General features: G+C 45.8%; 1 protein-coding gene across 2 annotated transcripts in view; it reads left to right on the top strand.

Annotated features, from left to right (window-relative positions):
* Positions 1-16,346, top strand: part of fhip1a (FHF complex subunit HOOK interacting protein 1A) — a 136,194-nt gene that overhangs the window by 98,163 nt on the left and 21,685 nt on the right. For both annotated transcript variants that reach the window (XM_033017580.1, XM_033017586.1), the window contains exons 7-9: positions 682-761; positions 3,065-3,258; positions 9,067-10,119. In XM_033017580.1, coding sequence (XP_032873471.1) covers positions 682-761; positions 3,065-3,258; positions 9,067-10,119 — 1,327 coding nt within the window. The remainder of the gene's footprint in view (positions 1-681; positions 762-3,064; positions 3,259-9,066; positions 10,120-16,346) is intronic.

The following is a 16,346-nucleotide window of genomic DNA, read 5'->3' as shown; positions in this document are numbered from 1 at the left end:
ATGGATTTAAGAGAGAGTTAGATAGAGCTCTAGGGGCTGGTGGAGTCAAGGGATATGGGGAGAAGGCAGGCACGGGTTATTGATCGGGGACGATCAGCCATGATTACAATGAATGGCGGTGCTGGTTCGAAGGGCCGAATGGCCTCCTCCACCTATTTTCTCTGTTTCTATGTTTCTATTACCTGCCCCCCCTCCCCTTCCAATTTGGTCACATTTTCCACACTGACCTCTTATGTTGGATTTTAACAATGGCCTTCTGAAATCCGACACCATATCCATTGGTTCCTCCTTATCTGTTCTTCAGTTACAGCTATTTAAAAAAAACTTAGGCACGTACAATGGCTATAAAAGGTTTGGAGGGATATGGGCCAGGCAGAGGCAAGAGACACCAGCTCAGTTAGGCATGGATGAGTTGGGCCAAAGGGCCTATTTTTATGCTATGTTAGTAGCTCTGTAACTCTGGTTGTCAAACATGATTTCCCTTTCATAAATCCATGATGACTTTGTTCAATCTCATTGATATTTTCTTGCCACATTCTTGGTGATGTCCCATTGTACATTTGTATGTATTAAAACCTTCACTTTTCTCAGGATGATTACAATCCCAAACCATCTTAATGTATGGTTATATCAGTCATGTTAATCAAAGCCTGATTATATATATATTTTTTTTCCTTCCAGTTATGTGTCGTTTCTCTGGCTCTGTTCCGGTCGCTCATTAGTCTGAACTGTGAGGATGTCATGTTGCAACTGGTCTTGAGGTAAGAACATTCTAAATAAATAGAGATCTCATTAAGAAGAAATAACTGGCTAAAGGATCCCGGTTTCAAACTGCTGGGTGATACTCAGCCTAACACAATGTATTTTCATGAGATTACTTTTTCCACTCTGAGGCATTTTATACGAGCATGCCAACACATTTGTTGAGTATCGGGCGAGGCAATGTTTGCAGCATTCCAGGAGTGCAGGCCATCTGTGGCTTCCAGGGCCTGAGCTTATGTATTGATGACTCGAGTGTGCTGGTTTCATGACAGAGTGGTTGGGGAGATCTACTAGATTCATCAGAGTTCATCTGTGAGATGACCAGGGAAGGGTCAGTCGGGGAGATGATTGGAAATGATTGTCCATCATGAAGATGACACGGGAGATGATTGGGATGTGGGTTGTTAAAAAATGGCACAGGCATGAGGGGTGGCAGGGGAGCAATGAAATAGATCACTTGTAAAGAACATTCCCAGTAGAACATGCCCATTGGAGTTTGGACACCTCAGTATCACCAGCTAAACGGACCAACTAAAGTGGTTCAGCCCTTTAATTAAAGCTGAAGCCTGCCTTATGTCTGGTTCAGGCTAGTTTTGGGTGTGAGACCTGAGCATTTTTCAGGCTTTGCATTCGCCAAATACTTTGCATGAATGAAGCATAGGTGAATGTTGCACACTGCTATTGTATTTGAGGTCATGCACTAGAAGGGCCACATCTAATTTAAGGAAGTGTATGACTGATTCAGTAACTGATTTGCATGCTACACGATAGTACTTTGATAAAATACTACTGCACAGCTTCTAACAATATTGTGCTGGGTGTTGGACAGGCTAGATGCAGGAAGATTGTTCCCGATGTTGGGGAAGTCCAGGACAAGGGGTCACAGTTTAAGGATAAAGGGGAAATCCTTTAGGACCGAGATGAGAAAAACATTTTTCACTCAGAGAGTGGTGAATCTCTGGAATTTTCTGCCACAGAAGGTAGTTGAGGCCACAGTTCATTGGCTATATTTAAGAGGGAGTTAGATGTGGCCCTTGTGGCTAAAGGGATCAGGGGGTATGGAGAGAAGGCAGGTACAGGATACTGAGTTGGATGATCAGCCATGATCATATTGAATGGTGGTGCAGGCTCGAAGGGCCGAATGGCCTATTCCTGCACCTATTTTCTATGTTTCTATGTTTCTATATAGTTTCCAGGTTTAAACTTGCCCTTCGCCACTATGTATGGACTATTTTATTTTGTGGTTAAGGTTGGCAATGAAAAAATATTTATTTTGTTCCATTTTGTAATATTAGATATTATTTATAAGGTGAACCATTGCACATTGGTGATGTAATACAAACCAGTGAATGTGTGCTTTTTAAAACAAATTGATTATGCCCTCATGCCTTTGTTACGGGCGTTTTGATATGGCTCTAACTCAGATGTATATGGAGACGTATATGTCATGGATTTTCAGCTGTCACTTTGCCAAGAGCTCACTAGAAACCCTGAAACTGTGTGAGCACTGGCAGAAGTCTCTGCTGTACAGGATCATTGTTGCCACACACTCTCATGTTATGTTGGAAGTTGGGGCTGTGGTGGCTTTGGAAGAGGAGAAATTGGACTGTGCTGTGCCTTTTTACGATGTGCAAGATGGGACATTAAAACAACATTTCATGCGTTCCATGGTACCTGGGGCCAAGCACAACACACACTGTCCCCTGTACACGTATGGGCGATATCACACTTGCTCCAGGCCTGCTCACTTTAGTTTTTTTTACAATCTTGTGTATGTGGCCTCTCGCTCAATGCCAATAAAACCAAGGAACGTTGACTTCAGAAAGGTGAAGTCTGCAGATCTCATGCCAGTTTTCCTTGATGAGTCAGCAGTAGAGAGAGTTGGCAATTTCAAATTCCTGTGCATTAAAACATCCTGGACGACCTGACCCGGCTCATCGATGTAATAATGAAGGTGGCGTGCTAGCCTTCTTAGAAGTTTAAAGAGATTTGACACGTCAATGAATACTCTAACAAACGTCCACTGATGCTCTGTGGAAAGTATCCTGACTGGTTGCATCGCGGTCTGGTTTTGCGATTCCAACACACAAGGATGCTAGAGGGTGCAGGGAGTGGTGGACATAGTCCGGGTCAGGTTGAGTCAGAAGAAGGAATCCGACCTGACAAGTTGTCGATCTGTTCCCTCCATGGATGCTGCCAGATCCGCTGAGTTACTTCAGCACTCTGTGGTTTGATAAAGGTCATGTTAATACTAAACATAAAATTGTGATGTATGATTAATTAGGGGCCTTGGATTTTGCAGGTATCTAATACCATGTAATCACATGATGTTGAGTCAGCGCCAGGCGGTGAGGGAAAGAGACTGCTACTCCGTGTCTGCTGCCAAACTGCTGGCCTTGACACCAGCTTGTTGTAGCTCTGGCATCAGCCTCATGCAGGCACAACCAGAAGGTGAAATTGTCCTGGCATCGGATCAATCACACACAATCACTGCAGGTAAGAATACATTTGTTGCTGCTTTGTTTTATTTGATCTCCTGTATTTGAAAATTGCAGGTTGGTATCCACTAAGGTGAAGGAACTGCAGATGCTGGTTTAAACCCAAGATAGACACAAAAAGCTGGAGTAACTCAGCGGGACAGGCAGCAACTCTGGAGAGAAGGAATTGGTGACGTTTCGGGTCGAGACCCTTCTTCAGGCTAGTTAGGGATAAGGGAAACAAGAGATATAGACGATGAGATGGTGCCCAAATTTGCTCACAATATTCCAAATGCGGCCAAATGCACCTGTCCCACTTAGGAAACCTGAATGGAGGTTGCAGGTGGTTGCCGGAGGTTGCAGGTAGTGGAAGCAGGTAGGGAGACTGACAAAAACCTCCGGGAACCGCACGGAAACCTTGGGTGGGGCGCAAAGTCGCCAGAGGTTTCCGTTCAAGTTTCCTAAGTGGGACAGGGGCATTACCAGCACCTTTGCCTCAGCACTACATCCATGTTTTTGTATACAAGCCCTTTTGAAATAAATGCTAGAATTGAGTTTGCTTTCTTTACTACCTATTCGACTTGCAGATTAACTTTTTGGGAATCCTGCACCAGCAATCCCAAGTCCCTTTGCACCTCTGTTTTCTGGATCCTCTCCCCATTTAGAAAATAGTTTGCGCCTTTATTTCTACTACCAAAATGCATGACTCCACAGTTTGCTACACTATATTCCATCTGTCACTTCTCTGCCCACTTTCCCAACCTGTCCAAGTCCTTCTGCAGAGTCCCTGTATTCTCCACACTACCTGCCCCTCCATCTATTTTCGTATCATCAGCAAGCTTGGTCACCAAGCCTTCAATCCCCTCGTCCAAATCATTAATATACAACGTGAAGAGTAGCGGCCCCAGCGCCGACCCCTGCAGAACTCCACGAGTTACTGGAAGACAACAACCAGAAAAAGCCCCATTTATTGAATTGAATTAAATTTTATTAGCCAAATATGTATACATACAAGGAAATTTTCCTTGGTGCTTTGCTCGTAAGTAACAACACAATACACAGTAAACTATTAAAATTAAAACATTATAATTTAAACATGTGAAGAATAAAATAAAATACCAGAGCAAAAGGAGGCTACAGACTTTTGGTTATTGAGTAGAGCTACTGCTCGTGGAAAAAAAGCTGTTTTTATGTCTGGCTGTGGCAGCTTTGACAGTCCGGAGTCGCCTTCCAGAGGAAAGTGATTCAAAGAGTTTGAGGCCAGGGTGAGAGGGGTCAGGGACGATATTAACCGCTCGCTTCCTGGCCCTTGCAGTGTACAGTTCGTCAGTTGAGGGAAGGTTACAGCCAATAACCTTCTCAGCTGATCGGACGATGCGCTGCAGCCTCCGGATGTCGTGCTTGTTGGCTGAGCCAAACCAGACCACGATGAAGATGGTGAGGACAGACTCTATGATGGCCATATAGAATTGGACCATCATTGCCTGTGGCAGATTGTGTTTTCACAGCTGCCTCAGGAAGTACATCCTCTGTTGGGCCTTTTTGACTGGAGTCGATGGTGCCTCCCATTTAAGGTCCTTGGAGATGATAGTTCCAAGGAACTTAAATGACTCGACAGATGTGACTTTGGTGTTGTTGATGGTGAGTGGGGTGAGGGGAGGGGGAGCTCTCATAATGCGGCCTTACCAGCACCTTTGCCAGCATTACATCCCTGTTTTTGTATACAAGCCCTCTTGAACTAAATGTTAGCATTGAGTTTGCTTTCTTTACTACCGATTCGACTTGCAGAATGATTTTTGGAAATGTAACTTTTTGGAAATCCTGCACCATCACTCCCAAGTCCCTTTGCACCTCCGTTTTCTGGATTCTCTCCCCATTTAGAAAATAGCCTACGCCTTTAATCTCCTACTATCAATTCCACCATCTTAAGAGCATTGAGCTCCAGGTTGTTGCGATGGCACCAGGACGCCAGCTGTGTCACTTCCTGTCTGTAGGCAGATTCCTCCCCATCCTGGATCAGTCCAATCAGGGTTGTGTCGTCCGCAAACTTGAGAAACTTGACAGAGGAGTCTGTGGAGGTGCAGTCGTTGGTGTAGAGAGAGTAAAGGAGAGGGGAGAGTACGCAGCCTTGCGGTGCTCCTATGATGAGGGTCTGCGGGTCCAGGATGTACTTTCCAGCCTCACATGCTGCTTCCTGTCTGTCAGGAAGTTGATGTTTCCCACTGACAGAGGGGTTCAGGCACAGTCAACTGGGTGAGTTTGGAGGGTATTGCCACTCATTGTTCTGCCATCCAGCCAACCTGCTCTCCATGCTAGTATCTGCCCTTTGATACCATGGGCTCTCATCTTCCTTAGCAGCCTCGCGTGTGGCACCTTATCAAAGGCTTTCTGAAAATCTAGGTAAACAACATCTACTGACTCTCCTTTGTCTGTCCTGCTATTTACTTCTTCAAAGAATTCCAACACATTTGTCCAGCAAGACCTCCCATTCACAAAACCATGCTGACTTCGGCCTGTTTTATCGTGAACATCTAAGTACTCCATAACCTCATCCTTTATAATGAATTCTAAAATCTCACCAACCACCGACGTCAGACTAACCGGCCTATAGTTCCCACTATTCTGCTTTGCTCCCTTCTTGTGCAGCGGGGTAATATTGGCAATTTTCCAATCATCTGGGACCTCTCCTGTCTCTGGTGATTCTTGAAATATCACTATGAATGCCTCTACAATCTCTAAAGCACCTCTGTCAGAACCCTATGGTGTAGTCCATCCGGTCCAAGTGACTTATCCACCTTCAGCCCTTTCAGCTTCCCAAGCACCTTTTCCCGAGTAATAGCCACTCCACTAACTTCCACCCCCTGATTCTCTTGAATTTCAGGCACGTTGCTGGTGTCTTCCACTGTGAAGACTGATGCAATAAAGTTATTCAACTCCTCTGCCATTTCTTTATTCCCCATTATCACTTCTCCTGCCTCATTCTCCAGTGGCCCAACTTCCATTCTTGCCTCTTTCTTACTCTTTACAAAACTGAAGATCAATTTAATATCCAGGTTAATACCAGACTGTCTGTCTAATTTCATTATTTTTCCGTTGAAATTTAGCTATGATGATGAAACATAGAAACATAGAAAATAGGTGCAGGAGGAGGCCATTCGGCCCTTCGAGCCAGCACCGCCATTCATTGTGATCATGGCTGATCGTCCCCTATCAATAACCTGTGCCTGCCTTCTCCCCATATCCCTGGACTCCACTAGCCCCTAGAGCTCTATCTAACTCTCTTAAATCCATCCAGTGACTTGGCCTCCACTGAACCTCTGATAGGATTATATTTACAATGTACCAGACTGTCATCATTCCTGGATACAGCTTGTCCCATCGTGGACATATCTCCCAGAGAGGCAGCACACAACGGCCAGTTTGGTCAAATCATTGTGCAATTGTGTCAACATTATTGCCTTTTCTTGGGTCACACAAATGCCGGTCAGGGGAGGGTTTTCACCGGATTTCATCCCCTGAAAGGCATGAGTGAGCTGGATTTTAACAATGGTGTTACATTTTTGCAGTCACCACCAGCAAGAAGATGAATTATTCATTTTCAATATTAAGAAGATGTTATTTTTAACAGAATATTAGATTAGATTAGATTAGATTAGATTATTTAATGACCACACAGTCAAGCTGGTGGAATTCAGGTTCAGTACAGGATGTTACAAGGTAGGCTGATTCCCGTCAAACATAACATAAAACACAACATCATACAATATACAGTACATGCATGGGGAGGATATGTGCTGTTGTCATAGTGTGTTCAGAATTCGGATTGCGTGTGGGTAAAAACTGTTTTTAAATCGAGATGTCTTGGCGGACAGTGAGCTGTAGCGCCTTCCTGATGGCAGCAGGTGGAAGATGTGGTGAGCTGGGTGGGAGGGATCAGAGATGATTTTCTTCACCCTTGACACGGACCGTTTGTGATGGAGTGATTCTATTGATGGAAGGGGAGTGCTGATGATTTTGGATGCTTTGTTAACTATGCGCTGTAATTTATTACGGGAGTGAGTGTCTAAACTGCTGAACCAGACTGTAATTGATGAAGTGAGCATGCTTTGGATGATGGCTGTGTAGAATCGGATTTGGAGATGTTTCCTTACTCTAAACTTCTTGAGCTGGCGGAAGAAGAAGAGTCTTTGGTTGGCTTTTTTGTAGATGTGATTTGAATTGATTTTCCATTTGAGGTTATTGCTTATGTGAGTGCCAAGAAATTTGAATGAGTCAGTGGTGGATATGGGTTCGCCTGAGATGAGTAGGGGGGTCTTGGGTTGTGCCTTACGTCTGAGATCAATGATGAGTTTGTGTGTTTTTGATGTGTTGAGTAAGAGTATATAACTGGGATATATTTTCCCAGTTGTCACGGTAGCTCTTCTTGAGGTAGCTCCTCATGTAGATGCTTTCAGTGATGGAGATGGCAGTACCTGTGATGGACTGGGCTGAGTCCACCACTCCCTGCAACCTCTTGCATTCCTGTGTGTTAGAATGATGGTAGCGGTCCATCCTGTAACCATTCAGGACACCTTCTACTGTGCATCTGTCGAAGTTTGTTAGGTAATCGGGGATATGCCAAAATCTCATCAAGTTCTATTAGGTGCTGGTGGCCTTCTTCATTATTCCATCTATGCGCTGGGCCCAGGATAGGTCATTCAAGATGTTACAGCACAGGGATTTGAAGCTGCTGACTCTGAAGAGCTAAATGGCCTCCTTCATTGTTGAACGCATCTATTTAGTTTCTAAATCCAGACATTTGAGTTTTTTTATTTGCAATGATGATTGCAGCAGACGTTCTTATGGCAAGCTGTTTCCCACATTTTCCCAGTCCATCAGCCTCGGCCAGTCCCTATTTCATTCTGTTTGTGGACATTATGATGGCACACGGGCGCAACTGGTGGAGCTGATGCCTTACTGTGCCATAGACCCGGGTTCAATCCCGACGTTGGGTGCTGTCTGTGTGGAGTTTGCACGTTCTCCATGTGACTGCGTGGGTTTCCTCCGGGTGCTCCAGTTTCCTCCCACACATCTCAAGGACGTGCAGATTTGTAGGCTTCTCGAAACAGTCGCCCCTAATGTGTTGCGAGTGAATGGGAAAGTTGGATAACATATAACTAGTGTGAATAGAAACAAACATAGAAACATAGAAATTAGGTGCAGGAGTAGGCCATTCGGCCCTTCGAGCCTGCACCGCCATTCAATATGATCATGGCTGATCATCCAACTCAGTATCCCGTACCTGCCTTCTCTCCATACCCCCTGATCCCTTTAGCCACAAGGGCCACATCTAACTCCCTCTTAAATATAGCCAATGAACTGGCCTCAACTACCTTCTGTGGCAGAGAATTCCACAGATTCACCACTCTCTGTGTGAAAAAGGATTTTCTCATCTCGGTCCTAAAAGACTTCCCTCTTATCCTTAAACTGTGACCTTAAACAATGGGTGATCGATGGTCAGCATGGACTCGGTGGGCCGAAGGGCCTGTTTCCATGTTGAATTTCTAAAAAGCCAAGGCAAGTGGGCAATGTAGACGGCAGTAGCATCTAAACCATGTGGTTCCTCTATCACCAAGATGCTCCTAATAATATTGACGTCAACAAAACACAAAGTGTTGGAGGAACTGTTTGGGTCAAGCTGCATACACGGAGGCAATGCAGCCTGTCCACCCTGCCACAGATACTGCCTGGCCCGCTAAGTCCATCCAACACTATGTGCTTTTCTCAAGATTCCAGAAACTGCAGTTCCTTGTGTCTGAATATTAACTTCAATCCTCTTGTGTCTCAGGGTCCGATGGAACGGTGGCACGCACAGAAATCCCAGGGGATTGGGACCGACTCAGAAAACCACTGGATATCAGTTACCTGCAGTACCTGTGGGAAGCTCGGGTTAATATTACCGCCTGCATGAGAAAATGCAGAGTGTGGTCCGCTCCGTACGACGGTGAAAATCCGGACCCTGAACTTTTTTCCCCAGTCTCGCTAGAAGGCACCAGTAAACTCGGCAGCAAAGCACCAGCAAAAAGCCAGCGCAGTTCCGTCAGCAGGAGGAACCGGTCGAAGAGCAGTTCCCTCAGGGAAAAGGCACAGGTGGACTTGGAATGGGATGACAGCTACGATACTGGAATGTCTCCTGGGTCCGATGACGGCTCTTTACAGCCTTTTTTACCTGCCGCGGTTAAACAAGGAACTGTGAATGAAGCACAACCAACTGCCCCTCCCAAACACATTCAGGAGATGAAGAAGAGTGCATTAATGCTCATCAGAGGGTCCTACATTGAGGAATCGGATTTCCACGACGATGTCATGGTTTACAGACTTTGTGCGGACAAGGATGCGCAGGACAACGTTGAAAGTCACGCGCAAAAGGTGAACGCTCGCGAGAGCAGCGCAGATCAGAAGGCACAGTTGAGCAATGGGCTTGTGGGTGAGACAACGCAGGGCGCACCAAGGGACCCAGTTTCTGAAAAACAAAGTCTTGCGAGTGCCAACCCTGAGCAGGGCACAGAAATGGAGCATTCTGGACAGGGACCTGCCCATGGAGATCAGAACCAGGAAGATGGCGTTAACATCGAGTCCAAAGGGTCCAACCTGAGCATGGAGACTGAAGATTTCCTCTCTCAGTATCATGACCTTCTTGCAAAACTAAACTATAACCCAAATGAATTGGTTGCATTGAACCTCAACACTTCTGAACCCAGCACTCCGACAGAAGATGAAGATGATTTTGAGAAGTTCACTGCGGCACCACATTCTGACAACCTAACTTTCCCATTTGGTCCAAAAGCTCACCTAATGTTTTCCCATAACCCAGCTCGGATACATGGTGCTCCATTTACAGGTACGTACACTTGTAGAAAAGAGTTTCCTATGTGTTTATTTGGGCTTTGTAGATGCAATAGCCAACACTGGAGAGAGGTCATTTCAGTAGTACAGCAAATGAGTCTGGATTGGTGACGGAAGATTTTTTGAGGACGAACCCATGGGTGCGGTAACGAGACTGTGGGTGAGAACATAGTCGTAGAGCAGGAAAAACAGTGGGGGAGCAGTGAGAGAGGGTCCCTTTGGAAAGAGGAGGAGTTGCCCTGCGGAGTTACTCCATCAGTTTGGTGTTTGCATTAAGTTAGTATAGATGCACTTGTTTGATTGTGTCACTGCACTCTTGCCAAACAGAATTGTGGCATCAAGCTCCCATCCACTGATCACCCACACGATTAACTTGAACACAAAACTTTAATTGGTATTTCCGTTTAACCTATGCCATCCGAGCCACTAAAAGGTGGTGGTGGGGAGCTGTCTGCAGTGGAATAGGACAGAAAGGATTAAAAGGCCCCTTTAAGACGATTAATGCAGTTACACATATTATTCTGGTTAGTACTTGTCTCAGAACCCACATCATTAAAACAGATGATCATTCCTGTTTGTGAGATGTTACTGTGCTGGATGTTAATCTGCTGTCAACAGACAACAGACAATAGGTGCAGGAGTAGGCCATTCGGCCCTTCGAGCCATTCAATGTGATCATGGCTGATCATCCCCAATCAGTACCCCGTTCCTGCCTTCTCCCCATATCCCCTGACTCCGCTATTTTTAAGAGCCCTATCTAGCTCTCTCTTGAAAGCATCCAGAGAACCTGCCTCTACTGCCCTCTGAGGCAGAGAATTCCACAGATTCACCACTCTCTGTGAGAAAAAGTGTTTCCTCGTCTCCGTTCTAAATGGCCAACCCCTTATTCTTAAACTGTGGCCCCTGGTTCTGGACTCCCCCAACATCGGGAACATCTTTCCTGCCGCTAGCGTGCCCAAGCCCTTAACAATCTTATATGTTTCAATGAGATCCCCTCTCATCATTCTAAACTCCAGAGTGTACAAGCCCAGCTGCTCCATTCTCTCAGCATATGACAGTCCCGCCATCCCGGGAATTAACCTTGTAAACCTACGCTGCACTCCCTCAATAGCAAGAATGTAATATTTCCAACAATGCCAATAGGCAATTGGAAACACAAGGAAAGGCAGACACTGGTTTACAAAACAAAAACTCAAAGTGCTGGAGTAACTCAGTGGGTCAGTAAAGGGCCTGTCCGACTTGGGGATTTTTTTCGGCGACTGCCAGCGTAATAGACTGACGTATCAGGTCGTCGAAAGATTTTAAACATTTCAAAATACAGCGGCGACAAAATAAATGTTGCGACACTTGAGGAGACGCCGCTCGTCAATACGCCGCATCACGCCGCGACTTTTCCGGTGACCTGATACGTCAGTCAATGATGCCACCAAGTGGGACAGGCCCTTAACTGGAGGACACGGATAGACCTTGTTTCAGGTCAGGACTCTTCTTCAGACTCCACAATAGATAATTGGTTGTAAATTGCTTCAAGGATATCTGGAGATCACTAAAAGCCATTCATAAATGATGTTTCCTTCCATTTCTTTCATCGTGTTTGTTATTTGAGTCACAGAAGTCAGATATATCTCAAATCAGTGGAAATAACATCAAACCACTTGAATGGAATTCTGTATTTTCTCAGCATTTAGATGGTTCTGAACCAGAAGATAAAGGTTAGAATCAAACTGAAAATCAATAGCTCAGAATAACAAAGTCAATTCAATGAAAAAGTGTGTGATCTCATTATCATTGTTTTTATTTTTATTCCAAGTTGAAAGTACATGCACAGTGCTCTTCAGTACAGTCAAGTACTAGAGCTGTTTGTCTAGGAGATAATTAAAAGTAATATTGTTCAGCATTATGTATTACAGTGTACTACTTAATAAAGGGCCTGTCCCATGAGCATGCGACTGCATGCGGCAAGCGCGACCTAACCGGAAGCGAGGGCCACGCGGAGGTCAAGTGATTGACGTGAAGTTCGAGCGAAGTCCGCGGGAAGTTCGCACGTGACGTACGGCGTCAAGACGCTGCGTACGGTGTCGGGACGCTGCGCACGCCCGTCGAGGCGGTGCGTACGGTGTCGGGGCGCTGCGTACGGTGTCGAGGTGGCTGCGGGCCGGCAGGCCGTTGCCGCGCGGAATTTTTGAACAGGGTCAGTTTTTCGGAGCCCCGCGCGATGTCGGGACCAGCTCCGCACAACTCCATACGGCTCCGGCGATCAAAGTGGGACCGGCCCCGTGAGGTCGTACGGCTCAAGCGACCACGTTAGGTCGCGCTTGCCGCATGCAGTCGCATGCTGGTGGGACAGGCCCTTTACTTACTGCCTATTATGCCTTCTGGCATGTAGGGCAGCAACGAAGGTCCTCCACCCAGTAGTGTTGATTCCTTCAGTTGCTGTTTCGGTCACATATTTGTTTTACGAGGCAGGGTTGTTAGCCCCTGTGCTCAACCTCCAACCTGGAGGACCAGTGGATTGCTCTTCGTCTCGCCTCTACCCCTCGACCTGTCCAGCATGGGAGACCCTAACAGGAGACGAACAGGAGACCCTCTAACCCGCTGAGTAGTTTGACTTCAGATTGGCAGCATCTGCAGCATTTTGCTTTCCCATCAGTATGCAGCTGTTTTGACAGGAGGAGAACTCCTTATTCTTCATCGCACTGTACCAGTAGATTTTATGGGGCCAATGGAGAAAGTGGACTGCATTTTGTTCAAAGATGGTGTTTGGTGTTATTACACATGGAGCTGAGCCGTGATGTTTAACTTCAAATCTCTGCTGACATTTTCAACATGCGTACCCTTGCCTCTCCATGTGTAGTTGTTGAAACTGCAACTATATTTCTGACTCTAAATCCCAGCCGCGCTCTCTATCACCATACCTGCCCCAGCAGCTAACTTAAAACCACCCCAACGCGACTGTTTTCCGTTCGTTGACTCCCATAACTATATCTATGCTGGTTGAGATTTTTGGCAGTATTGTCTTGGGAATGGATGTCGATGGGACAAGAACCAGCCTCTGCTTCCATGGATTTTAATCCTGAATGCACTTCCGTAACTCCAGCTGAACACTGGTATAACCATAGCCGTAAAACATAAAAACAATTAAAAATGTTGGATTCCTGAAAGTGGGATTCTGGTGCCTTAAGGGGCTGTCCCACTTACGTGTCCTTGGCACGCAAATTACGCGACTTCGTGGTCGCGTTGAGCCGCGATGGACCCGCGAAGGTCAGGCGCGATTACATGCGTACGCACAGCCGTCTGGAGCGCGTGACGTCGTTTGAAGATGGACACAAAATGCCGGAGTAACTCAGCGGGACCGGCAGCATCTCTGGAGAGAAGCAATGGATGACGTTTCGTGTCGAGACTCAATGCGACCACGAGGTCGCGTAATTTGCGTGCCAAGGACACGTAAGTGGGACAGACCCTTTAGCTTGAGATTTGTCTGTAATACACCTTCAAATGTTGTGAGACTTCATTGTAACAGCCTGCATGCTACATAACTTGGCCCACAAAAGCTAGGAGTTGGACAGGCACAGAAGCAACTGAGGGAGCGTGGGCCAGAAACACAAGATGATAGGAAGGGACCGGTGCAACACCATAAGAGTCCTTATTCTGCTAAACAAAGGAGGGAGATGTTGTCCAAACAAGGGATGACCTTACAGAGAGACCATTCTTGTGAACACCCTGCAAAATAAATGGCCCTTTCCATCTTCCATTTGGACTACATCTTCCACAGTACTATTAAAAGGCTGGAGCAGCCCAGATGACAATTGCTTGTTCCCTGATGTGATGTTTGGCAGGTCCACCTGCGGCACACATAACTGCTTAAAAGTTAATCCCACAATGTCTCTATATTTCTTGATGAATGACACTCGCTGACCTCCATGCAGAATAACCTTTCCACAGAGGAACTCCATACCCAGTTGTTAACATTGGTCAGATGCGTTCTGCTTTGGGAAGATGTTGATGATGGGTACGCACTATGCAGCCACTCCTTCATGGAGTCTGATCAACATTGCAATATGTTGAAGGACTGATATTTGAAGTTCACACTTAATCAGTGATGAAAATTCTCTTATTGGATTCATGAGATTCAGCTATTGGACTACTTGATCCTATCAAGATATAAATTGGAAAATACTGGTGAAGAAATATCTTATTTTACTGCTCACACCAATCAGATGTGATCTCCATATTGTTCCTGCTCAAGGAATTGCTTCTGATTCACACCACCTCAGATGCTGCTGGAGATACAAGGGGCTGCAAATGACCAGTGTCCTTGGACACATTTTGAGTAGCAAGGCTTTTGCAAGGTGATCTCATCTCTGCCTTCACAGATGCTGTCACCTGAATCTATGGGCATTGTATGATGGGAATGTCATTAACCTTGCATAACGTCCATGGTGATAAAGTGCTTTGAGAGGTTGGATATGACACCCATCAACTCCTACTTTAGCAAGAAACCTGGACTGTCTACAATCTGCCTACTGCCACAATAGATCTATGGGGGATGCAATCCCCCTGGTTCCACTCTGCACTGGACCACTTGGACAATAAATCCTTATACGTCAGGCTGTTGTGCATCGACTACAGCTCTGCGTTCAACACCATCCTTCCTTCCAAACATGGGGAACTGAGTCTCCGTGCATCCCTTTGCAACTGGATCGTCAGCTTCCTCATCAGTGGAACACAATCGGTTTGAATTGCCATCAACACTTCCTCCTGGATAACTATCAGCACGGAAACGTCAAGGCTGTGCACCCAGCCCGCTGCTCTACTCACTCTACACCCATGACTGGTGCAGCTGGACACAGTTACAAATCCATTTTGAAATTCCACCACTATACCACCATTGTTCGACAAATTACAGGTAATGACGAGTTAGTGTCTAGGAGGGAGATCGATTGCTTGTTTGAATGAAGAGCAACCTTGCTCACAGTGTCAGTAAAACCAAGGAACTGATTATTGACTTTGGAAGAGGAAAGCTGAGGATCCAAAAATCTGTCTTCATTAATGGGTCAGTGATGGAAAGAGTCAACAACTTCAAGTTGTTGGGTATGCATATCGCTGAATATCTGTCCTGGACCCCGCTATCATAGATAAAGCACATCAATGCCCCCCCCCCCGCGCTCTCTAAAGGACTTATGGTACTCTGTGGCAGCTGTTTACCTTCCTCTTCATCGTGCAGACATCGCTCCTCTGCTGTCCCTGGCCCCCACCTTCGCGATGTGTTTGTGTGTGTGCGGTCGGTAGATGCAACTCACGGTTCGGTCGATGCAGCTCGCGGTTTCGACGTGCCCGGTCGAGCTTGAAGGTCGAAGGCACTCTTCTGGACTCGCGGATTTGGTCGCTCAAGTGGGACAGGCCCTTTACCAGTCAGCGGAAAGACAATACGTGATTACAATCGAGCCATCCCGTGTACAAATACATGATAAAGGGAATAACGTGAATAACATTTAGTACAACATAAGGTCCAGTAAAGTCCGATCATTGATAGTCGGAAGGTATCCGATCAATCGCTCCCTATTTTGGAATTTTACTGTGAATTTAGAAATGGAACACAGCACCGTCCCAAGTTCTTAAAGCTTGTAGGTACACAAAAATGCTGGAGAAACTCAGCGGGTGCAGCAGCATCTATGGAGCGAAGGAGATAGGCAACGTTTTTTCCCGAAACGTTGCCTATCTCCTTCGCTCCATAGATGCTGCTGCACCCGCTGAGTTTCTCCAGCATTTTTGTGTACCTACGATTTTCCAGCATCTGCAGTTCCTTCTTAAACACTTCTTAAAGCTTGTCCCTGAAATCTCAAATAAAACTTAATTAACTTTCAGCAGAGGTAACCAGCTTTGAATTGGCACTCGTTCAAATCTATAAAACTGTTTGCCTTGTGCTTGCCCTACAGCAGTCATGTGTGGTTAAACCTTTCCCTCTTTGGAAAACAGAAATGACGTGGGGTCATTCATATTTTGTTCTTTGAAGCACGGGCCTTAGTTTCATAATTCCTAGCCTTTAAACAAAGTACTGAGCATAATTAAGTTAATGGCAGCACATGTAGTGTTCAAATAAACGTTTCATGATTGCATGCTCTGTATTCAGAGTTCAATGAATCTGACCTGGTGTAGCTGGGAGTTTTGCCAAAGGAGCAGAGGAGTTCTGTGGTTCAAATTTCTTGTATTTGTTTCTCAAGA

Source organism: Amblyraja radiata, chromosome 1 (genome assembly GCF_010909765.2).
Source record: "Amblyraja radiata isolate CabotCenter1 chromosome 1, sAmbRad1.1.pri, whole genome shotgun sequence".
Lineage (NCBI taxonomy): Eukaryota > Metazoa > Chordata > Chondrichthyes > Rajiformes > Rajidae > Amblyraja > Amblyraja radiata.
This window is presented reverse-complemented; position numbering and strand designations above follow the sequence as displayed.